Raw genomic sequence first — 24,995 nt, 5'->3', positions numbered from 1 at the left:
GTAATACAAACAACACACAGCCAAAAACACACACACACACACACACACACAATCCAGTTTAGTTTCAAGAAAAAGGTAGCAGCACATTCAATCAGTCTTTGTTTTGATTTTAAATCCCAGACAAATGAACAGCCCAACCTGCTTCAGCAATTTATTAGTTTTTCTGATAAAATAAATACAACACTGAGTGATGTAAAGAGTGAAGACATAGTTAAGACCCCGGACAGCCAGCAACCCACACAGGATATGGTCAAAGCCTATAAAAGCCCTGTTATTTGTAAAAAAAAAAAAAAAAAAAAAAAAAAAGGCAGCAGAGGGAGATGACTTGACACTAAACCCCTCACAAAGTATACTCCGTTTACCCTGAGGAAAACTGTGAGAAAGCTGTTAATTACTCTTTTAAAAGGCTCACACATTCACACATCATAATTCAATGAGACTCAGCTGTTGAGTGATGAGACAGCAGACACCATTACTCTATCATTAGTTCTTGGTAGCTCAAAACTATTAGATTTTGTGCAGGTTTTCCCAATCCCTGACAAAAAAAATGGACAGAATTTACTGATACAGATAAAATTGGTGTTCATGCTCTCGTCACTCAACAGGTAAAATCTCCAAAAAAATTGGGTGTAATTTCCTCAGACACACTCTCTCTTCATCTCAAACAGCCTTAATGCTCCCAATCAATAAACAGATCAACAGAATTCCCGACAGAAAGAGGCAGAGGTTTTTGGGCCAGCTGTGGCCAGCGGGCAGTGAGTGTACCTGGGCAGAGCGAGGCCTCTGTCCCCTGGATCTCTACAGTCAGCATTTCTTTAGTGATAAAATATCAGAGAGGATGTTAACAGAGACCTAACTGTGTGTGTGTGATGTGTATGAAGTTAGGAGGAGATATGGGTTGATTGGTGTGTGTGTGTGTGTGTGTTCTCACCTGTCCGATCCCAGTAGTCTGAAGATGCGTGTACTGTCAGAGATCTCCTGGGTGATCTGAAGAACATCAGAGAAAGAGAAAAAGAGAATCATTAAGTAATAATCAGAGCAGGCCAAGTTTAGACATCATGCTACAGGCCAAAAGAACCAAAAGAGAATTGTATCAGATTCATACGTCCACAATGTGAAATCAAAGTGTCTGAAATCAGATTTTGTGCAGCCACCTCTTACTGTACTTCTTTTCAGTTTAAAGGTTATGACAAAAAACTATCATCAAGTGTGGGGCTGCATTATTGTCACGAAACTAGATGGTTTGGGGTGACAACGGCAACCGCAATGTCGTCTCGTGCTCGGTCGGCTATAATCACATTAAAGTGGTGATCAGTGTCCGCCGTAAAAAGCCTGATTGGAGCATTTCATCTCAAAATATTACCCTACTTAATTTAGTTTAGCGAGTATGAAAAACCTGCCAACACTATTAACCAAACATTATGCTCCATTAATCTATGTACATTATAGGAATTCAGTAGCTACAACAATGACAATACAAATATTATAGTCTGAGATTAAGTAACTGAAATGCCAAGAAGTGAACTTCATTATACTTTAGACATGGTTCAAAGGTCACCTGTAGTGCACTTTTTTCTCTTATACAGTATCAGTCTCACCTCATTGGTCTTGAAACTCCGTCCCTGCATGCCATGCCTCCAGAAGGCCAGCACGCTGTCTTGGAGACAAACTGCAGAAACAGGGATTTACAAATAAGCTTGTATTAGATAAATCCACTTTTCAATTCAAGTTGCCTTATTTCTAAGAAATGTCCTTCATTCTTTTAGCTCATGACATTTGTTCAGAGCCTGGAGCCGCATCGTCTCCTTTGTATGTTCTTGTATTTGAAAATATACAAATGTGGCTGTTTTTTTTTTTCTTTACCTATGGATTCGATCTGGAAGTTGAAGGTGAGCTCAGCTGACAACTTCCTGCTGGATTTCAATCTTCCCTGGAGATTCACTATCTTTATACACCCTGAGAGGGAGCGAGAGAGGAAGATGGGGAAGAGAGAGAGGAAGCGGCGTGAGTAAAAAGTCCGGTAGATCCATTGCAAAAGCTTCTGCATTATGACTTAAAAGTAACTGAAGCTGCACAGTGCAAATGCAGAGACGTGTAAAAATGTGTCTGTGTGTGTTACTCACTGTCGAGGCAGACTAAGATAGTGTCTCTCTCTAGCTGCGTGACGTGGATCACACACGTTTGTGGTGTGTCTGCGGAGAGAAAGATGGAAGACCAGAGCCTTATTTTTGGGCTCTATTCTATACACAACAACACCTGAAACATCTCTGTACAGCGTGTTTTCCATTCAGAACAAATTGAGCTTTGTTTGTTTAACATTACAGAGCTGGTCATACTGTTCTCACCTGCTTCTGTGAACCAGGAGGAGGTAGAGTTGGGGTTGACGGTGCCGAACTTGACCACCTGGTTGAGCTCGGTTCCTTTACTGACCGCCACGCAGATCAGAGGGTAAGTCTGCTCCGGGACCACCAACATCTCAAAGACCTCCAACGGACATGGCAACGGGAAGTCGATGTTCTGTTGAGAAGATGAAGATAAAGGAGGTGAGAAAGGGAAGTCTTAGTCTGCTATCATAGAGCATGCTGACATCTTTTAAAGACAGGAGAAAAATAAAAACATGAGGAAACACAAATAAGGAGTTTTGAAGAGAGTAAAAAAAAAAAAAAAAAAAAAATCACACTGACCTTGATGAGCATGAACTTCTGCATGGACTCCACCCACTCCAACAGCATGACACTGGACTGAAAGGCTCCACACAGGTACTTATGGCCTGTGTACGGGTTGCGAACTGCATGGAAACAACACCATGTATCAGTAAATTTGTATCATGGTAACACTTAACAGTGGCTTCATTTCTGTGCATTAAACTGCACAACTGTGTTTCTATACACTTGTACTGATGAGACTTATATTAAAAACTGACAGTGCTATTAATGTATGTATAATATGTTTCCTATGGGATAATACAAGGATTATAATCAACACCGAGCCACTTTTTCTGAGGTTATCATTTAGCTGACTCACCTACGCAGCACTTTTGGCACCCTTTAGTGTCTGGAATTTTATTGGACACAGCAAACTTCCTATAAACAGACAAACAAGGAAATTCATGTCACTCAAAAAAGGTTTTTGTTACACAGATGATTCAAATATGGATCTAAATTATAAACAGATATGTACATTTTCTATGACTAAAGAAAGACAAGATTATGGTTAGAATTCAGCAGACCAAATGACTTTAGTAAAAGGAAATATATTTTTTGTGTTGACTGATAGGTTGGACCTCATATTTGGAGAGTTACCTGGGAATCATCTTATCAGGCAGTTTGTGTGTGGGAATGGCTACTGGTAACTTCTGTAACTGTCTGGCCTGTTCGAATAGACCACTCAGATTATGAGAGTACAGCTGGGAGGCTTTTCCTGGAATAGAATAGAGAACATTGAGGAAAAAAGTTATTGATGAGTTATTGAGGATGCAAGAGGTAATAACCACCAAAAACGAAGAGTCAATAATTGAGATGGACGTATTTTAGCTCACCAGATATGGAGAGAAGACAGTTGTTCATGACGTACAGCCAGGTGCACCGCCGAGGGAAGAGCTGCAGACATTTACAAAGTAGAGAGAGAAGCAAATTAACACCATGTTATAACTCAAGTAGTTTATGATTTAATGTATTTATAAATTATAATATAATTACAATAATGTATCCCAAAGAAAGCACCTTACAATACATGTCTACCACTGGAAAGCATAATTATTTGGGAATTACAAACATATTGCACTAAAAATTACAAAACAAAATAAAAAGAAAGTCAAAGACATTTCCATAAAGTATATTACTGTTAGTATATTTATTAATATGTGATCTCCAGTCTCACCTGCTCCATCGATGTCTCGTGCAGCTCATTAAGGTTTAGTGTGTAAATTCCCTCTTCAGCTCCGAATATCAAATACTGGTCTGAAACACACACACACACACACACACACACACACAAACACAACCATTATACCACATATTAGAGCAAGGCAACAGCTCACAACACAGAAAATACACCCCTGTTGTGACAACATATTCATCACTCCTTATCTTGTTTGCTGTTCATTACCTCTGGTGTCAGGGTTGATCCAGGAAGTGGCACAGTGGATCTTCAGAGGGCAGCCGTTGAACACCTTGGAGAAACACGCACCCATCTACAAATGGGAGGAGGTGGTGAATTAATGCAATGCAAAGGATGCACTCTGCGGATTATGATGGTGGAACGGGTTAAAAGTTTGACATCCTTTAAGTGTGTTTTTGCTCAAGAGAGTGAAACAGTGATGGAACCATGATGAAATAAAAACATGTCCTGCAGGGTTGTTAAAGCAATTTTAAAGTAAATAGTTTGTTGTCCATATTTGATTTACTTTCTCTGGAGATAACCAACTGAAAAGTTTGAAGTTCATCGACAGCCCCAGACTTCCCCAGATCAAAATTACGCTACACAATATGGCTCACAATACCTCAGCTACACATTTTGCGTGTAATAAAACAAAAATGTTCTAATAGAGAACAAAAAGAGACATAAAGAGACTGTTACTTACATGGACTTTGGGTGTAGGCGGGAGGCCGTTACTGATTGGCTTCTAAGACACACGGAAACAAAGATACACGCACACACACGGAGTTAGTCAGTATTGAATTATGAACGATCACGGAAAAAAAACCATATGAGAATCTCATATAAAACTATAACAAAAACAAGTAATTAGACCAAGAAGGTAAAAATGATGCACTCCCAGTTTTTCTTAGTAGTGGTTTGAAACTCCACAATGAGGACGTGGACCATTAAAAGGAAAGCATGGTTTAGTTGTAGTTTTTGTCATCGCTAACATTACAGTTGTTTGGTCTTAGGAGGTGCCCAAATCCCTCCCTTCCTTCCCTGACTGATCAGCAGGCGTCTAGTGCAACAACAAGGATGTGATCCCTCACCCACAAAATACTGCCAACTGTATCAGAGTGCATGTTTTTTTTCTTCCTCTGCACCACAGCAATATGTACGTGGTTAACAATTTTATTAATGATGTCATCAAAGCAAACCAATTCAGAATCGGAAAAAAACGACTCCTCAAAATAAAAAGAGCTCTCTTCCAGGAGGTCACCAGGTCTGCTTACCGGAACATCCTTCTTGTCTTTCCGTATAGGGACACTAGGGGGCATGGTGGACTGTCTGTCTGCTGGACTGTCTCTCTCTCCATTGTGTGAAGAGTTCAGCCCATTGCCTACAACAACAGATACAGAACTCAATGTGTGTTTGAGCGACAGAGAGGCTGATGGAGTGTGTGTGTGTGTGTGTGTGTGTGTGTAAGGGACAGAGAGGGGGGGAGAGTGTGTGTGTGTGTGTATATGAAGCTGTGTGTTTGTGAGAGAAAGTGGGTGAAAAAGTAAAGTAAGTGAACAGAAAAAAAAAAGACTGCAGATACAGTCCACGCACTCTCGACATTTTCTCGTACACACCGTTGGTTTCAATGAGTAGAAATCTAACCCACGGGACTGAAGACACAGAGGAGAGTTTAACGTAAACAGTAACAAACTACTGGGAGCAAGGAGGGAGGGAGGGAGGGAGGGAAGGAGGGAGCAGGCTAGCAAGAAGAACACAGAGGATCAAAATATAGTCATGAGCGAAGGAGGGTGTGAATGCACCACGTACAACCTGCCAGATATTGGTCAATTTTCAGTAATGGCTGGTAGGTTTGTCTACTACTAACACTACTGGCAAGTAATCAACACTGTCCAAACACTCTGATTTGGTTTATTTAGTAGTAAAATAATGAGACTTTTTTTTTTTTTTTTTTTACAGTGACTAACCTCTGTGAATATAAACAGAAATATTTCCTGTCATGACCAAGAGGAAAACATCTTCACACACGTATGCATTAACAGAGTGTAACACTGTTAATGCTTGCCTGCAGAAGGCTTAATGAACCAGTGATTCCAGCATGACTGTATATTTTGTTCTACTTTTTGTCTTCCATCCAATTAAAGGGTAATGCTGATAAAATAAACCATATTTTCCAATCTGTTTTCTGATCTCCACGATTCAACTCATCTCCTTAGACTTTACAGCATCTTAATATTTGTTTATAATAAGTTACCCCCCCCCCCCCTTCCAATATCAAGGAAATACCCAATCTAATAAAAGTGAATCAACTAATGGGAAAAATTTGAGTTTAAGATGCATCTGATCAGCCAGGACGATGTTTTCTCCTCTTCCTTCTTCCTCCTAGGAAGTGAGGGGGAGTGGTAGCAGACTACTAGCTTTTGATCGATTGGATTAAACAACCAATCAGACTTCACAAAAGATGACTTTTAAAGACAAACAATCATATTAGGCAGGAGCTGATGGACGTAAGGAAATAAAAGCAAAAAAATAAAAAAAAAAAGCGCTATTATTAATGGACTCATGGAACAAATAAATCAATAAGACTACGAGGACTGACTAATGGGTGACCACACAACCAATCAAAGGGGATGACAGGGTCAGTGGACACTATCAATCTACCAATCGGCTGCTCTTACTCTCTTCCTTTTCCTCCTCTTTTTCCTGCTCCTCTTTCACCTCCTTCAGCACCTCCCATGCCTCCTCCAGCTCCTCCTCTGTGTGAGGCGTGTGGAGCCATTCCCAGAAATGCCTAAAGCTCCCATCATCCTCTGGGGCAGAGTTTTCGACGTCCGTGCACTTCAAGCTCTCGTTACCTAGGCTGCTGCGGCGGTGGGGTGGCAGCTTCGGGGGCGGGGGCCGCGGGGGGACGTTGGAGGCGGGCTTGGCGGGGCTCGGCGTCTCTGGAACTGGACAGCGTTTGATGGTCCCTCCCCCTCCACCGTCGTCCTCGCTGTGTGATTGGCTATCGTCTTGTTTTTGCTGTTGCTGCTGCTGGGACGAGCAGATGGACTTGGGCTGGAGAGAAACACAGATAAGGACAAAGAGTCATCGCATTTCTCATATTCAGGGCAGTAAAATCCCACATAACAAATAATCTGTGACTGTTTTACACCAGTAATTGTGCATACCTTGGGAGGAAGAGGGGGTGGGACCTTTGGTCTCATGATAGTGCTTGATTTACTAAAGAACGAGAAAACAGAAGAACTGAGTCTTTGCTTGACAATACACTCATAAAGCAGACAAAACTAGTTTATTATAAATATGATTTATACTGAAAACAGTATAAACATTAGTCAACATGTCACCACTGAGGCTATGGTTTAACTTGTCATTTAAAAGCTATATTTGCTTTGATCATTAAGGATAGATTTTCTTAAGATCACATCTCTCTCAGTAGCCTTAACTGTAAAACTGTTACTTTTACCATTAGAGGTTTACACATCTTACTATTAATTCCTTTAAACTGTTCTTTGGTAAATAAGATGGATTACATTCAGGAAATGAAGTGCAATGACACTGAAACTTTACAATTTCAAAATCTAGTCTTAGAAATTTCAACTGAGTCATCATGCATACAGACAAATACTAGCAGTAGTACTTTATGGAGTGATCAGATGTTAGATACAAACTTGTAAATGACAAGCATAGCCAGAGCCTGACACTAACTGAGACAGACATGGGAGAACTACTTTAAAAGGTTATTCACTACGGACAAAGTGAGACTGCCACACTAGCGATCGTTGAGGAAAAATACAGATGGAGCAATTGTAAAGTCTTTGAGAATTGTAGTGCTGATACTGAAAAACTGAGAAATGTGACTACAGCCAGTGTTGCTTCAAGTGCTATGTACATTTCATTAAGTTCCAACACTTAAAATTCAACATAATACAATTGGAACAATTTGAATCAAGAGAACCAAGATTTTGAGGCTTTTAAACACCTACTTAATACCTTAAAAAAAACAATCTCCAGCACTATATTCGCAGAGACTTTTTCCATTCTGCCTTCTTGAGCTACTTGTTAATAACTGACGGACAAAGAACAAATCTGAACACATAGATCAAAATGGACAAAGGCTGGAAGTCAATTACGATGAACACAAATACTGGAATACCAATAAAAATGAGTCACAGTGATTCGGCTGAATGGCGATCAACGGTGATATGGTTTACCCCTTAATGTAAATCAGTAAAAACTGATGTAGTAAAAAGTAGATCAGTAACTGACACAGTTTTCACAGACAAGGCTGGGACATAAAAAGCTACATTGTGTTTGATGCATCGCCCCACCTCTGAGCTTAAGGACAGATACTGTATCGGAAATGAAACATGGTGGTTGGAGGGGGATGACAAATGGAATAAAACGATGCTAACAAAAAACCTGTGTGCAGAAACTGAGACAGGATTGTTGTTGAAGTTGGCAACAAAGCACCTGAAAAGTATTTTTGGACATCTCAGGACTTTATTATAGACAATAGAGAGATGACAGGAAATAAGGGAGATATAAATATATATATATAAATATATATGACAAAAGTAACCGGCCGGACACTAAACATTTTGCAGTTTGTGGTCCACATTTGAACTCTTAGGCCATGGTAGCACCCCTTGGTAATGATTTTTAACAGAGCACTCTCTAAATCTACTGATCCTCCACATATAACTTATGTAACTAAGAATGTAGAAGGAACTTGTCCATGATCATTTTCTGGAGCCGGATCAATAATGGTTTAGCATTTATAAAAAGGAAAGCACAGAGAGCTTTTTTTCTGACTAAAAGCTACAGCATTAACTGACTTTATGTTTTTATGACGATGCTGCATAGCGGCGTAGCTAGCGAGCATGGTTAGCTTTTGCTAAAAGCTAATATTCAGGCCTATATTGATGGTTATGTTTTGGTAAATCCTCTTTAACAGCTTGAGGAAGGTGCACTTTTCTGATTTCCTGGTGCTTTTTCAACATATTTATGGAGAAAGTGATTTGCTTCAACTTCATTTTACACTACTGTTGTTTGCATTTAATTTAAGACTCCAGGTTGATCGTATTGTTGCAATCATTCTGCTGTGTTCTGGATGTGCCTATCAGCAAAAAGCCTAAAATATAAAGCACTACGGCCTTTCTGACTTCAGTGGAAAATCTCTGTCTAGAGAGAATATTCTGGTCCACCGCAGACATTTGGCTTTTATACAACAAGGGACAAGGCTGAACGCCAAATGTACAGTTTTATAGAGGCAGGAGAAGACAGAAAGCAGCATGAGTGCGCACGCACACATGCACACACGCACACACATACACACACACACATACACAGCAAGGAGGCACACAGAAGGCGGTGCAAGTTGAAAACAAAACAAGACAACAGCGTATAAGAAGTCAAGGTCATGAGGATGAGTTATCTAAGCACTAACACTGCATGTTTCATGCAACAAGAAATTAATTAAAACCCAGTGAAACGACATGCCAGAAGCTTGTCGCTTGTGTAGCTTTACATGTAGCTACAATCTACTCTTTAATACTGCGGTTTTTAGACCTACCAGTGGGTAAAGTTATTGCCTGACTCTACCTGACTCCATCATTTTTTTTCTTCCTTTTATTCTGTACTGAATGTTTTTGGAGGTAAAATAAAAATAATTTGAAAGTAAACAAAAAAATCCTCCTATATTAACAGCCTTCAGGTGAGTCTTTAGGGTTAGGGTTACTGTTAGTAGCTATTAAACTTCACATGAGACAGAAGTGACAGCATGGAAAACACACAGGCTGTAAACACACACACACGCAAACACAGGTGGCATATGTGGCGTGATGGCGGGGTGTGCTGCATTGAGATGCGTGGATGAAACTGTGGTGAAAAACAGGAAGCCTTCCTCCTTGCACTAATCCTCATCTTTCTCCTTTCCTCTTCAAGAGGAGGGAAGGGGGGGGCGGTGGATGACGGCACAGATGAGGAGACAAGGAGGGAGAGGCTTCCAGCTAAGACTGGGAGAGAACTTACTGAGTGTGAGTTTCATCATCATCTGCACCATCATCATCCTCATCCTCATCATCCCCTAAGTGTGCCACATGGCCCCTGGGAGAGGAGGTGAAGATAGGAGGGTAAGGGGATTGAGGAAGAAAGGAGAAGGGGAGGAAGAGAACAGAAATAGAGGATTGAGGGAGGGTAGGGGTGGGTAGAGGAGATTAAGGGAGAAAGGGAGCAAGCAAAGGAGATAGGAGATGACAACAGGAGGAAGAGGAGAAGGTGGTGGAGGAGGAGGATGGGGGGAGAGGGGAGGGAGAGCTGAGTGAAGCTTGGTCCACAAACTACCTCTAACCCTTGATCTTTAGACACATATGGACACATCTGAAAGGAACAAATCACTCATAATTTCCTACAAACCCGAACAACCAGGGAAGTTCTACCACAATACGCTACTGATTCCTTCTACAACCAGACACACCTGTGCTGTTAAAACCTTTACAGTCCTAACAGATCTACACACCTCTGCAGTAGATTTAACTCCCCATTCAGTCAATTCATATGAACTTGGCTGCAATTTAAAATTATTGAGAGAACCAGGAACTGGCTTATATTAAGGACAGACCTTTGTTGATCATTTTCTGGTTTGTGAGTTACATCATACTCACCACTCCACTCTAAATTTCTCTCATTTTTAATAGAAACACTTCTATTCTACTTTGCTGCTCTTTTGATCAGTGTTAAGCTACAGTCAATGAAACTCAACCCTTCATGCAGATGTTTCACATTAAAAGTCTACCAGGAAGAGGACAGACGATGCCCTTGGAGCCAGTGGAAGGCTTTTAATGTGAAATAACCCTGCAGGAAGTGATGAATATCACTGACAGTAGCTTAACACCGATCAAAAGAACAGCAAAGTAGAAGTGATTAAATAAATTAGTAATTAAAAACTATTTATATTAAAAAAGAGATACTCCAAGTAGGTCGGTGAGTGTGACAACTCGGTTGTATTGATGGAATTAGTGGTAATATACTTTATAAGGTATTTACCTTGAGAACCATTATATTACAGGTAATTTGTCTCCCTCTCAAAGTTTTATTGGCAGCTGGCCTTTTCTTTGTTTGCGCCAGCCACACCTCAGCTACGTTTTGAAACCAAGCCATTATTTAAACAAAAACAATGGCATTTATTGAAGAGTTTACACTAATAACAAAGCCTGCATTTTATATCTGGGCAAACTGCATCTTTATGTGATGGATAACTTACAGGCTGTTAAATTTATGCAAACCTACTAACTGAGATGGTGTCATTCAGAGTGAATATACTGTACATTTATCCAATCAAACTAGAACTTTTAATCCCACGCCACATACAGTATACTAACTTTTTTTCTTGTATTTAGATAGGTAAGCTATACAAACCTGCTGTTACAGGATAGGAAACTAGAAAAGCCATGGACAGGTAACTACCAGACCTCAGTCTAAAGGCTATTTATAAATGAATGTTAGTAGTTTCATCTTCCTTGGGAATACCAGAGTGGCTCAGTTTATGACATTAGAATAAATGACAGATGAGGCGTCCGTCACAGCTAAGTAAGATAAAGACACTTAAACTACTTTTCAGGTGTCTGTTGTGACATTCTGTCAAATGTCGGAAGGTACTCCATGTCAGACGCACTTGTAAACATTAAAACAAACAATGAACTGCATTTACCGAGGTCTGTAGACTACCGACTGACTCCCCAACATTTTTTGAAACAGGAGTAAACATGTAACAACTTCAAGGACTGAAATAAGATTGCTGTTGTCTTCTCTGCTACTATTACCTCCGTTCACCAAAAGGAGAAAAAAAACTATAAAAAGGAGGGGGCAACTCAAATTAAATCAACTGTAGGGACCTGAACAGCCTTGCAGAATATAATACTTTTAATCTAACTTTTATCCATCCGGCTATGTACATGAAATCAAACAAATTCCCAAATGTAGCAACTAGAGGCATAAAAGGGAGTGTTTACAGGAGAACTTACTACCTACTGTTTATATAGTAAAAACTTTATTACTATGTAGACCAAAGAATTCAGTGAAACACATTTGTCGTATCAGATTGTCTCATAGAAAACGACAAAGCACAAGAACGCTGATCATCATAATCTTTTGGGCAAAGAAGAAGAATTTCTCCAAAGACTTGCCAGTATAATTACTAAAGACAACCATTGCAGCTTTGGCTAAAAACACTGCATACACGTGCATGTGTGTGGGTATGTGCACACACATGAGTGTGTGTGAGTGTGTGTGTGTGTGTAAGCCATGCTCTGCAGGAAGCTCCTATGAAGCACAGCCTTTTCCTGATGACATTAAAGCGTGAAGCAAGCCGCAGAGGGAAAATAAACCCCAGAAGAATCCAAAATGCTGACAGCCGGAGCAGCCTGAAGTCATTACAACAGCGTTAGTTGCGTGTGATTGGCCCAATTAGTCCTGCAGTTAACAATGATTGGCTGATGGGTGGGCATGGTTAGAACACTGGCAAATTACAAGGCCCCAGGTGAATCAGGATGTCAGAGGGGTCTGACTCACCTTTGCTGTAACTCCTCCTCCACAGATTTGAGAAGACTCCTGTTTTTTGAACAAGAGAAGAGAAAAGTATAAATGAGAGACAGAAAAATCTGATCTGATTTTGAAACGTATTCGTCGAGACTGAAAATCTACATGCTTGAAGTCCGTGCAAGTCTATGGGGGGACATTTACCTGTCCCGATCTGAACCTGAGCTTTCTACTTACAAAGCAAACACACAGTTCACAGAATATCCTCAAGCTGCAATTTTGAATAAATCATCAAACCTACAGTGTGAAAACTCTCCCTGTCTCACTTTCTGGTTCTTTCTTTGTCCACAACCTCCCTCAATCTAGACAGTTAAAAAAAAAACTAGGACATCTGTATCTGCAAATAAAAGAAAGGGAGAAAAATGAAGGTTTTGGAGAGATAAAGCGAAGGAAATGACAGAAAGTGAAGGAGACTTACTTGTTTCCTCCCAGTAGACTTGGTGAGTCGTGCCCATACTCCAACTGCAAGTCCTACAAGACAGACAGATTACATTACAACTGTGACACAATACTTCATAATTGGTTCATTTAAAAATGTGCTATGTATTTGATTACTCAAGCGATATAAACAGGACAGAAGATCTTGGCCAGGTGCCACAATAAACCATACTGAGACAGTGACTACCACCGAAAATTAGTTTAAATGCCAAGTTGCTGAAGGAGCTGCTAGTGTAGCAGCAGCGATGATAGTTATAGCAGCCTGCTAGAAATATTAATACCCCCATAAAACACCAATTTCACAATACATTTAATTCATAACCACATACATACAGATGGACAGTGAGCATAAGCTGACTGATTTGTCTCTTGCTGAGTTCACATTGTGGCCTCGAAATTGTGGTAATCATAATAAAAACCACAACAACAAATTCCCTCATGTCTTCATAGTGTTTTCAATAAAGAACCCGACAATTATGGGTTGCTGAAACAATAAAAAACATACCAATCACATGTAATTTTAGGTGCAAAACTGGGAATTGAATAGCCAAAACTAACTTAGCAGTGTATGTTTTTTTCTCCCAGTGAGGTTTTTCTGGACTCCAAGAGATTAAAGCACTTTATCATCATTACAATAAGTGACAAGAAGAGCAGGTGGACAAATAAAGATAACTGCACTCATCTTGCTCAGTTTTTCAATATCTGCTTCCTTGGCAGAAAACTTAAAGGCTGGTTTTAAACCAGTGGCCCCCAACCTTTTTGGCTTGTGAAGCCCTAAAATGAAACCACATCTACTTAGGACCTGACATCACAGTTTATAGACTTGAATTGTGTGCGTTTCAACAAGGGAGTTAATTTTCCTTCTCAGATTTGCTTCATTTTAGGTCCCAAAGAGGAGAAAATATCTAGTATTTCACAAGAAAAATAGCAACAATAAGAGGGAAGCCAGGAAAAAGTAAGTATAATGCTGTGTAAGAGAAAAATGTTTTGCTTATTTATTCCTGTAATTGTCTTCTGACCCTTCATTTGTATCTCAGGTTGGGAACCATGTTTTTTTAGAATATTTAATCAATGAAATATTAAACCAAGTGCAAGTTGATTTTTGGTGCAGGTTGACAATAAGCAGCACTGATACTCAGGTATAATAAGCGGCACTGGTAGAGTTAAACGCCGTTCTCTGACCGAAACGCATAAAAAAACCATCATGTAAAGCCACAACGTGAATGCAGCACTGTGTCAGAAAAACAGATTGTGACATAATGCAACAAGCATGCAGAGGAAAAAAACACACATAACAAACATACTGCAAACACACAGACAAACACGGGCATCACACAAACACACACACACACACACACAAACACACACACACACACACACATAAAAAAGGCCTCATTGCTTTGATCACCTATAGTATGTAAGAGGTTAGAGAACATTTAAGCAGCGGTGAACGGCAGAGACACACATATTCTGTAGAGAGAAATATCAGAGATACCTCAAACAAATATCAGGTGCAATTAATGAAATTAAAAGTGTATGTTTGTGAATTTTTATGTAAAAAAAAAAAATCTACTTTGTGAGTAGAACTGTCTGCGTATCTTCCCTACATGTCCTTGAGCAAAGCCTGCATCACTAACAGCTGACGAACACTGAGAACAATGAATCTGACCTTAGTCTGTGTGTTTGTGTGTCTGCGTCACACAAATGTCATATTTAATACAAAAAACAAAGATTTACAATTTGATTTGATTGATTGTAATGTTTGTGTGAATGTATGTGTATCTGAAAAACAACAAAAAAACAACCACAACATCACTAAGGACTCTTATCACCATGACAACCACAACACCAGTTAGTGAGGCAAAAGCCAAGGCTGGAAAAAAGAAGAAGAAGAAAATGAACAATAACAGATGGATGGAACAGAATAGATGGAACAAGAACTGTGAAAATAAACAAAAATACATGTTGGACATCAAGCAGCCAAAAGAAGCAGCGCTCTGGGAAAGGAAAAAAAAAAGATAGAGAGAGAGAGAGACAGCAAGGGCTCAGAAAGCAAAAGAGCCAAAAGAAGTACAAGGACCTGGCCTTCAGAAACAGATTAGGAATTAAAGAGAAATATGGAGAGAGTAAGACGGAGGTTAGAGAAATGGACAGAGATGAAGGAAGAGAGATTGAAAAGAAAAAAGCCGATGTAGGTGGACAGAGGGAGAGGCTAACAGAGAGAGAGAGACAGATAGAAAGAGTACTACCAGATTAGATCTCGCGGTATAGTAGAGCTCCTCAACACAGTCCAGATAGGGCTCAGATTCACGCTGGTCAGCAAGACAGAGCGAGAGAGACCTCAGTTAATACATTAACCTGGACGATGGAGGGGGGAAGGGGAGGGGGGGGATGGGACGGGGACACGGATGCAAGAGAGAGAGGGTGATGTATGAAAAATGGATTAAGGCCAAAATGAGCTTTGGAGTCCATGGATCAGCAAGACAGAGAGAGAGAGAGAGAGAGAGGGAGAGAGAGAGAGAGAGAGAGAGAGAGAGAGAGAGAGAGAGAGAGAGAAAGAGGAGAGAGAGATGTTGGAATATTAATCTAAAGAGAAGAGGGGAGGTATGCTGGGATATAGGGAAGAATGGATGGATCCAAAAATAAACTGGATTTAAAAATTAGCAAAACTGAAGAGGAGAGACATTAATAAATGACGTTTATATATATCATAAACATAAAATGTTTGATTTTGCTTTGTATAGCCTCCTTCAGTGAACAAATGAGACAATCAGTAGCCGGTGGTGTTTCCTTAAAGTCCGCCCCCTCCAGTCAAAGATGTGTGTTTTTCTTAATGTCACCCGACTGTGATGCTTAACCTTCACTTTGCAGAGTTTGACACTAGAAAGCCGTTATTAATTAATTAATCTGCAGAGCGTGCTCACTGAAGATCTGAGTTAACGGCGTGTGACCTATGAGCATGATTTGTGACATCACGACTTGTTTGGAAACCAATCGTGACGCAACTTACACGAGCGCTATGTGGAAACTTTTATTGGAGTATTTTGTGGAAAACCCATATCAGACACAAATTATTAGTATATCTTAAAACATGTCCTGGGGGGAATCTTTAAATCATGACCACATGTCACCTTAAGCCAGGGTCAATAGTGTCGCTATGGGTGTGTTTGTTTTTTGTTTAGCATTACATAAAAGCTTAAATATGCTGAAAGTTATTCTAGCCGCTGACTCCTTGCACCATTTGCGTTCTCTTTTTGAGTAAAGAGGTCACTAGATGCTGCTGCAAATCTTTTTTGGCAACAGTAATGATGTTATTAATAATCTTATACAATTTTAATGTGGTAATGATTTATTGATGTTAAAATGCCATACATAGCACTGTAATTCTGAATGGATGAACGCTGGGGAGCTCAGAATCACACTGGTCAGCAGCACACAGAGAGAGAGAGAGAGCGCGTTTTATTACATGACTTTGAACGAGGGGGTAGAAACTGAAGGACGAAGGGATGAATGTACAGTAAACGGATGACGCAAAAAGACCTACACTGGTGATTGTGTTTCACCGTCACATTGACGGATAAATAGATGGACGGACGGGGAAGAGGGGTGGGGAGGGGGGGGAGGTAAGGATCGGATTTGAATTTAGGATGGATTTTCCAAGCCAACTTGAAAGGAGAGAGGAACACAAAAGTGAGATTGTGGGAAAAAGTGCAAGTGCAAGGGAAGAACAGAAAAAGTGGGTGAGTGAGGGAGGGGAGCACTTTGAACAAGAGGCTGTGATTGTGCATGAACCCTGCTGCACCATCCCATTTGTCCACTAGCAACCACTTTTTTCCAGCTGCTTCAAAAGTTACAGGCACCTATAGCTCCTATATAACAAGCATCTACAGCTACAGCTAAACCTACACGTCACTACTGATTTTTTTTAATGAAATGCAAACACTAACAGACATTTGTTGTCTTGCATGCTGGGAAGTAGAGCTAGCAAAGCCGTACAGTATGTTCATGTTAGTAGATTAGGCGACATAGCAGCTAGAAACTAAAGTCGGCTGTGTTTCAGTTCTGTTGTGTCCATGTGGTAGCTTCTGTGTGGCTGTCAGTCAGCACCACTGCCATGTTGATGATAAAATTTTTATGCTTATTATTATTCTGCTTATACAAATCCAGGTCACCATGCCAGCCCACTAAGCAAGGCAGTTAACACATCTTTCTCCACAGCCACAACCTCCAAGCTTTTCCTGAGGGATACTAAGGCGTTCTAGACAAGTTCGGACATGTTATCCTTCCGGCATGTCCCAGGGGCTCCGAGCAGTTGGGATGTATCTGGAATATCTCTGGGTAGGTACCTGAGGGGCATCCTGATTACATACCAAAAATCATGTCAAGTCCTTTCAATCCCAAGAAGCAGCAGTTCCCACTCCCAAGCTGCTTCTGGGAATCCAAGTTCCTCACCCTGTCCCTAAAGAAGAGCCCAGACTCTGTGCAACGAAAAACTCTCAATTCTGGCTTGCTCGTATCTGCAATCTCAACGCTTAGATGCACATAAGAAAGCAGGGAAAAAAAATCAGGTTCAAGGAATAATAAAAAGTAAAAAAAAAAAAAAATTAAATAAATCAAAAACACATTAAGACACACTTCAGTAACCTGCTTGTAAAATCTTTATTTGCAGAAAGCAGCTGGTAAGAAATCTGATTTCTTCCCTAACCACTAAAAGATTCTTGAAGCATGACCGGCTTATAAAAAACAAATTTTTTGACTAAAATAGGTCAATACCTCTTCCCTCCTTGAAATACCTCTGTTTTGTGACTACCAGAGTGAATTATGTGGATGGGCTTATTGTTTGGTTCAACACAGACTGACAACAACATGGACTGGATGGGGTGCTTCCTGTGATTAGGTGAGGATTGGCCATGCTGGTATTGGTGAAGTGACAACCACACAAACATAATTGCACCCACCCACACACACATATATATACAAATATATCCCACAGCTAATAAACTCACCGGTTCATGATGGGGTTCTGTCTCCTTTCTCAACGGAGGATCAAACTTCACCTGACCGACTGAGGAAGTAAAAAAAAAAAAAAGAGGCAAAGACAGAAAAAAAGGGAACAACATGAGATGAAAAGAAGTTAAGACTTTTTTGGAGTTTTCTGACTTTAAAAGTCAAACGAAAAAACGTATTTGTTCATGTTGACCTTGTGTGTGAACTCACAGTTAATCTCTGACAACGTCTTTCCTTCCCTGGTGCTCCTGCTGGTGGAACGAATGCGGTGAGGAACAGAGACCGGAGACTATCAGGAAAGAGAAAGAAACACACACACACACAGTCAAATAGCTGTTCAAACAATATACACAGTGTGGTAGTTTACAGGGTACTTGAGAAGATTACAATAGGTTTAAAAAAAACATAATCCTTCTGCTATTTCCTGTGGGTGGGATTGGATGACACAGCAAAACAGCCAGCCTCACTCTGCAACCAGACAACCAAAACATAGCAACAGTCCACGAAAAGCACAAACCTTCCCTAGCAACAATATTAACACTTTGTCTTAGTGATGACACAGTTTTTGTTGAGTCCCAGTAAGGCAAAATATCTTCTATATATCACCATACAGCACTTTGATCTTTTTTTTTTTATATACAGGTGAGGTGACCCTTGTGTTAACAGCTAACCCCAGACGTTTTTTCCATCACACACTATCCACTAAGCTTCAGTGGGGAAACTCTAAGCCAGGCGGTGTTAATTAAAATACACTGAGCCAACTATATGATGCTAGTTGTTGGTTTCCTTTGGGAATAACAGAGGTTGTGTATTGTTTTGTGACCTTTATGTCAATGTTTGTGCAAATTATCATGGTTTAATTTCTGAATGATCAAAATCTACTCCCGCTTTATGTCTTCTTGTATGTTCAAATCTTCAAATGTAAACAAAGCGAAGGACATCACTCCTTATATCCTTGCAGAATCGCTAAAAAAACCCACAGCAATAATGCAAACCATGCTCGTAAAGTGCTGGATACAGACAAACCAAGATCAATCACCACACAGAAAATGCATTTATCAAAGCCGCAGTTGTAGCTCAGATCCACTAATAGATTTGTCCATTTAAAACCACATCTGATAAGTGTAATAAAGCCCATTCTGATAGCACACAACTCATGGTTAGTAACTGGAATTGCAAAGGTAGACGAAGATGGCTTCCAAAACTGACATGTATGAGCCCTTTACATAATGCATCCTGTATCCTGCGTTTCCAAGGAAGATTTCCTTTAAGCAGGGCCGGGTAAAACAATCCACGACTATTTTAAACTGCTTGGACTGCTTGAAGGGGGCTGTACTGTATTAATGACTTTAAAATATTTTCCTGAACCTCAACATTCTTAAAATTGAGGTCAAGGGGTTTTTATCTAAAAGTCAGAAATGCCGCTTATTTGCTCGCAAACACCTGGAAGTGGTTTAGATGCATTATTCAAAAGGCGTGTGATAATGTCACACTTTGGTAGGCATCTTTATGAACTAAGATATTTTCGTTCTATCGGCCAGCTGCTGCCACAGGACTGGAACGAACACTTTAGTGATCTGCTGTGGTTTAACCAAGATGGTAGTGATGTTGTCATGGAAGTGAGCATTTTTGTGTAGACCGGTCAGTGTGTATCTCATGAAGTCATTGCAACTACAAATTAAAGGAACAGTTCAACCTTTTAGGGAAAGACACTTGTTTCTTGCAGTGAGTTAGATGAGAAGATCAATACCACTCTCATGTGTAGATATGAAGCTAGCCAGCAGTCAGTTAGCTTAGCTTAGCATAAAGTATGGAAACAGAAGGAAACACCTAGCCTGGGTCTGCCTAAAATGAACAAAATCTGTATGTGACCTGCTGTAAAACCACAATTTGTTATTTTTAGGATACATTTTTGTACGTATTATACAAGATCTAGAGATATAACATGTTAATTAGTGAGCTTTATAGGTGCTGGTAGGCAGATTTTGTTATCTTTGGACAGAGCCAGGCTAACCGTTTCCTTCCATTTCCATTCAATACTGTAAGATTAACTAACCAGATGCCGGCTGTAGCTTCATATTTACTGTACAGACATGCACAAGATATCAATCTTCTCATTTAACTCTTGGCAACGTAGCATTTAAGAAAATATAATTTTCTGTACTTCTGTAACTTTCTATCAACCTCATGACTTTTAATTAAAAGAGATGTCTGTCAAATGTTTCAGAACTGACAATATTCCCTAATTATTGAAGAGGAATCTAAAATCGTATAATTGTAATTATATGATAATATAAATAACACTAGTTCATAGTAAGGCATGGATGGATGGATGGACATGTCAACAGAATATAAACATTAAATACATGCGCTCGCTGGCATGTTAAACTAATTATGCAACTACCACGGTAATCCATAGACCATCTGAAGCTCACATGCCAATGCAAGTTTCCATGACAACACCAGTACACACTGAAATGAATGGATATCCAATTTCTATTCATTCAGTCCTGTGGTCGTCCTCCCAGTCAAAAAACCGACTGACAGTAACGGTTTGTGTTAGAATGACATCACTGCAGACACCGCAGCCCACACTGGTACCTTCCTGCGGGCCGCAAAACGGGGTGCACGTCGAGCACCGGGGCTTATGGGTAGGAAATGACCCCTGTACTTAAACTGGGAAGGAGGTAGAGGATGGAGAATGGAGAGAAGAAGACAAGAGAATAAAAGTAATGGGGGAAGAAGGAGGAGAGAAAAGTAAAGAGAAAGAAGAAGTGCTACAAGGAGGAAGAGGAAAGAGGAAGAAGATATGCGGAAGGGATGAAAAAGGTAAAAAAAATCAAGAAGAGTGAAGTTAGAAACAAACGGAAGAAAAGAGGTGAGAGAAGAATAAAAGCACAGACAGAAAAAACAGAGGGAGAAGGACAAAGAGCAGAAAAGATGAGTCACGTGCGCCAGAGGAAAGGAGCGACTAAGGCTGAGGAGAGAAGAGGTGATCGTCGGTGGACGGAGAAGGAATTTAATGGACGAGGGAACAAATGAGGAGACAGAAAGGAAGGAAAAGAAGCGAGATCCAGCAAAAGATAATCACCACTGTGTTTGACCTGTTTGTGAGCTTGACGACACTTTTGGTTTTGAAAGCAAAAAAACCTGAGAAGGTCAAAGGTTACCTCCGGTTCAGGGTCGTCATCATCAAAGTCGTTGTAGGTGCTGTGGTCAGGATTGTTGGCTTTGTCCAGCAGCTCTATCGCCAGCGTCCTGCTGAGAGGCTGGGACACAAAGGGGTGCTGGAAAGACAGGAAGGACAGGCAGCAAATCAAAGCGATGCCTTAAAATAGCTCTTTTTTTTCTGTCCGACCGACACTTAAATAGCTCAAAAATATTCCTTTACGAACGATAAAAAAAAAAACGAAAGCATGCTAGAAGCTGGGACAGATATTTGATGTTGTGTTTGACAAATAACTAAAGTGACTGTTTATCAGAGCTGTCATAGATTAACTGTCTGTTTGTTGACTCGACTAACTGTTGTGGCACTACGATGAATGAATGTAACACCTGACACGGAGTGATTAAATATGTTTACAGAGCAACCAGTGGAGTTTATGCCTGGCTGATACTGGTTTAGTCTATGTGATATACTGTATCCACCACCAGGAGCATCATCTAGTATATACACACACAACACACAGTCACCTCATAATTTAGCTTTTTTTACAAGTTAAGAACAGAATGCAGATAAAATATGTCAGCCTATTAAAGAGGAACTCAAGATTTAGCCAATGTAGCCATGTTGATACCTTAAAATGTGGTTAGATTTAAAAATCTAATGTTTTTTTAATTGAATGTGCAACTGTAGAGATTCATGTTTCTGTAAAGTTTACAGGCATGCATGTATAAACATAACAATAGCATAGTAAGGACTTTTGTGGAAATGGTCTAATCTGCAGTGTGTATCCAGAAATGTACAGTATAGCTGGCGTGGGTCACACTTATACACTGAAATATAAGCGTTTTGTACTGTTGCTCACCTGCAGCAGCTTCTCAGCTGTGGGCCTCTTCTTTGGGTTCTTGGTCAGAGCTAGCTTGACAAAATGGTGAAAGTTGTTTGTCCTGTCGTCCAGCAGAGAGAGAGGGGAAGACACAGAGGAAAAGAAAGGTGACAAAATCAGCACAGATTTTATACGACTTCATATTGCGTGAAGAACGACAACTGAGAGAGACATAGAAATCATGGATGGGTGGAGCGGGGGTCTCTCACCATTTAAGCTTATCTTTCAACTTAGGAGGCTGGAAATTACTCTTGGTCATTAAGAAGAGAGCCCTGTGGGGGGAAGAGAGAGATTAAGATAAAATTAAAGTCTTTACAGCAGAGTAATAACAACATAACTGTGAGAGTCTGACATCCTGCAATCATAATAATAAAGTCAATACAGAGGTGCCATCGCTTTAACACCCTGGTCTCATGAGTCTTTGCTATGTTTTACCACATCTGTTGGAAATGTTTCACTTTGTACACAGTAGTAGATGTTGGAAGCTTTGCACACCAGGGTGTTGTTGGTGTTGCATAAGTGGCAGTAGCAATATCTAGTATTTTGACTTGCAATAATGTAAAATACCTTTTTGAGGTGCTATAGTGTTTAAATACTCATAAAATGTCTCTGCTCCAATAAAAATGTGTGATAATAATTAAATGTATTTTACCTCATGGGGTGCAGGTCAAACATAGGTGGCTGTAGTTCAGCCAACTCTATTGCAGTAATGCCCACAGCCCAGATATCACACAGCTGGTTGTAACCTCCTTTCCTCTCCACTGCTGCTACCTCTGGAGCCATCCTATGGAGAGAGAGAGAGAGAGAAAGAGAGAGAGAGAAAGAAAGAGGGAGAGAACAAAGGAAAGGAGACAGAAGGAGGGCATGAAGAAAACAAGAAAAGAAGGAAAGAATGGGAGTAAAATGTGTGCTCATTTTTTTTTTACAAAGTCCTAAATCAGGTTAATTAAACAGCAACACACAAGTAGTTTTTGAATTTTTCCTGCAGTATTTCCCTCCTGCTGCAGCCACTGCATAACAACAGCAGCAGAACAGAGAGTTCTCCCACCGTGTACAACTCTATTACTTCTCCATAACTCTACTTCTGTGTCAGAGTGCCTCGAGGACTTAAAAATTCCTGGTTTGTTAAGCTGAGATGTGAATGGTCTGGTTTCACTACAGCTGCATTGAAAACCATTAGCTAAAGCAATGAATGCGTGAAACATGTCAGACAACACATTCTGGTGTATTCCCGCATTCCTGCATGACCCATCAGACGGATTCCATCATACTGCATGACGTCAGAGAATTGATCCAATTCCCACACTTTCCCCTAACATGGAGTAGTATGTAGGACTTCTGCATCGGCTCTACCTGCATACGTATCCACATGCAGTTTTTGAGGGAGCTGAAAAACAAGCACAACTCACCAGTAAGGAGTTCCAATGAATGATTTCCTCTTGGCTAGAGTTGCTGTGATCTGGGCTGACACCCCAAAGTCAGCTACGGAGAGGAAAAGCAGAGGAAAAGAGGAAGGGGGGAAAGAAAGAAGAATCAGAATAATAGAGGGGAATGAGTGAAAGAATTGAAGAGACAGAATGAAGGAGGGAAGAGATGGATTGTATTTAGGGAGAAATAAATTTAAAAAAAAAAAGAGGAAAAACAAGAACACAAATTATTACACAAAAGGGGAGCAAGAAGGAAACCAAATCAGTAAATGAGGCCATTCAGATTCAGTCTTTTGAAGCAGAAGGTAATTGCAGCGACCATGTTTGTTTCTCTCACCTAGTTTAACATAGCCGTTGTCTGTCAGGAGGATGTTGGCTCCCTGTCAGAGACAAACATGTCACGCGTCAGGATCCAACACAATAAAAATCACACTTCGAGTCAATTCAAATTAGCTTGGGAAACACATTCAGCAGCGCAAGTTTGTTGCAAAGTGGTTTGTCATTGATCAGTGTAGCCTGCAGCTATGAATCAATTATCTTTTTTTTTCCTCCATCGCAAACACCGTCACACGTGTCTCCAACATAATGTGTTCTCATTTTTAACTTCACTAAACGTATGTGCTCGCACCCTTCTTCAGAATTTGATGAATTATCATTAATTGTGATAAATTAACAGAATTAAAGTTGCTTTATCAGCAAATAAATGCAGAGGTCTGTAGAGGTTAATGGATTAGACTATAACAACCCACATACATGGTATATACCCAGAGGGAAAGCACATACAGCATGCTCCACAGTATATTATTGATAACTTGGATGGAGTCTGATCATTTTATATAACAGGTTTTATTCCATATAATTTTCCGCAGGCTCACCTTGATGTCTCTGTGCATTTTTCCTTTATTATGTAGATAGTACAAACCCTGAAAATAGAAAAATCACACAGAAAATGATGTTATTCACTGCTACTGGCGCTTGCAAAAAAAAAGATGAAAAAACGTGACAATAAAGGATTACAGTACACTGAAAAGAAGCTATCAATTACTACTAAATTATCTGTCGAAGAAAACATTCATATATTTTTCACCAGAACCAGCTGTTCATTGTCAAATGTTCAGGAAATTGGCAGCGCAGACATATCATCTGTGTTTCTGATAGATGACTGGCTCCAGTACAGCATGCAAACACAATACAGTGTTTCCTCCAGGCACCAATCTGACTTTTTCATCCCCGATACCGATACTGATACCTGGGCTTTGGGTATCGGCCCGATACCGAGTACCGAGCCGATATCTGTGTTTGATTAATAAGCTGTATGTCTCACTGTGTGGAAGAGACTGGGATCATTCTTTTATGTATGAGGCAAAAACATGCTTGACCTAAACATTGCTTTCCTAACATCATAATAAATAAATGCACAGATATATATCTACTTATATTCACTGAATTGTTATTTATTAAAATAATGGTATCCAATACCAGCTTGTCCCATTGTCACCAAAACCCGATCCAGCTATTTGAGTCAGTATCAGACGGATATCCAACATCAGTATCAGTATCAGTATCGTGCATCTCTTGTTTCTCTGTAGTTTTATGC

At 40.1% G+C, this 24,995-nt stretch overlaps 1 protein-coding gene across 10 annotated transcripts in view; it reads right to left on the bottom strand.

Moving 5' to 3' along the window:
- The window catches only part of LOC122996583 (mitogen-activated protein kinase kinase kinase kinase 3-like), a 46,725-nt gene that overhangs the window by 5,561 nt on the left and 16,169 nt on the right, over nucleotides 1-24,995 (bottom strand). The window contains exons 6-35 of one of the 10 annotated variants that reach the window (XM_044372094.1): nucleotides 24,274-24,321; nucleotides 23,736-23,778; nucleotides 23,381-23,453; nucleotides 22,624-22,755; nucleotides 22,181-22,243; nucleotides 21,951-22,032; nucleotides 21,093-21,209; nucleotides 20,524-20,598; nucleotides 18,133-18,211; nucleotides 17,922-17,980; nucleotides 15,165-15,227; nucleotides 12,896-12,948; nucleotides 12,451-12,489; nucleotides 9,913-9,987; nucleotides 7,050-7,101; nucleotides 6,558-6,936; nucleotides 5,154-5,260; nucleotides 4,583-4,624; nucleotides 4,108-4,192; nucleotides 3,880-3,959; nucleotides 3,539-3,599; nucleotides 3,303-3,420; nucleotides 3,025-3,083; nucleotides 2,685-2,788; nucleotides 2,346-2,517; nucleotides 2,124-2,192; nucleotides 1,864-1,956; nucleotides 1,599-1,669; nucleotides 932-987; nucleotides 25-813 (exon numbers count right to left, since the gene is read on the bottom strand). In XM_044372094.1, the coding sequence (XP_044228029.1) occupies nucleotides 696-813; nucleotides 932-987; nucleotides 1,599-1,669; nucleotides 1,864-1,956; nucleotides 2,124-2,192; nucleotides 2,346-2,517; nucleotides 2,685-2,788; nucleotides 3,025-3,083; nucleotides 3,303-3,420; nucleotides 3,539-3,599; nucleotides 3,880-3,959; nucleotides 4,108-4,192; nucleotides 4,583-4,624; nucleotides 5,154-5,260; nucleotides 6,558-6,936; nucleotides 7,050-7,101; nucleotides 9,913-9,987; nucleotides 12,451-12,489; nucleotides 12,896-12,948; nucleotides 15,165-15,227; nucleotides 17,922-17,980; nucleotides 18,133-18,211; nucleotides 20,524-20,598; nucleotides 21,093-21,209; nucleotides 21,951-22,032; nucleotides 22,181-22,243; nucleotides 22,624-22,755; nucleotides 23,381-23,453; nucleotides 23,736-23,778; nucleotides 24,274-24,321 (2,667 nt within the window). In that variant the 3' untranslated portion in view covers nucleotides 25-695. Of the gene's footprint in view, nucleotides 1-24; nucleotides 814-931; nucleotides 988-1,598; nucleotides 1,670-1,863; nucleotides 1,957-2,123; nucleotides 2,193-2,345; nucleotides 2,518-2,684; nucleotides 2,789-3,024; nucleotides 3,084-3,302; nucleotides 3,421-3,538; nucleotides 3,600-3,879; nucleotides 3,960-4,107; nucleotides 4,193-4,582; nucleotides 4,625-5,153; nucleotides 5,261-6,557; nucleotides 6,937-7,049; nucleotides 7,102-9,912; nucleotides 9,988-12,450; nucleotides 12,490-12,895; nucleotides 12,949-15,164; nucleotides 15,228-17,921; nucleotides 17,981-18,132; nucleotides 18,212-20,523; nucleotides 20,599-21,092; nucleotides 21,210-21,950; nucleotides 22,033-22,180; nucleotides 22,244-22,623; nucleotides 22,756-23,380; nucleotides 23,454-23,735; nucleotides 23,779-24,273; nucleotides 24,322-24,995 lie in introns of those variants that run through there. The other 9 variants (XM_044372100.1, XM_044372095.1, XM_044372101.1 and 6 more) reach the window with 9 other exon arrangements.

Source organism: Thunnus albacares, chromosome 14, assembly GCF_914725855.1.
Source record: "Thunnus albacares chromosome 14, fThuAlb1.1, whole genome shotgun sequence".
NCBI lineage: Eukaryota > Metazoa > Chordata > Actinopteri > Scombriformes > Scombridae > Thunnus > Thunnus albacares.
Note: the sequence above shows the minus strand (reverse complement) of the source record. Positions and strands in the feature narration are given on the sequence as shown.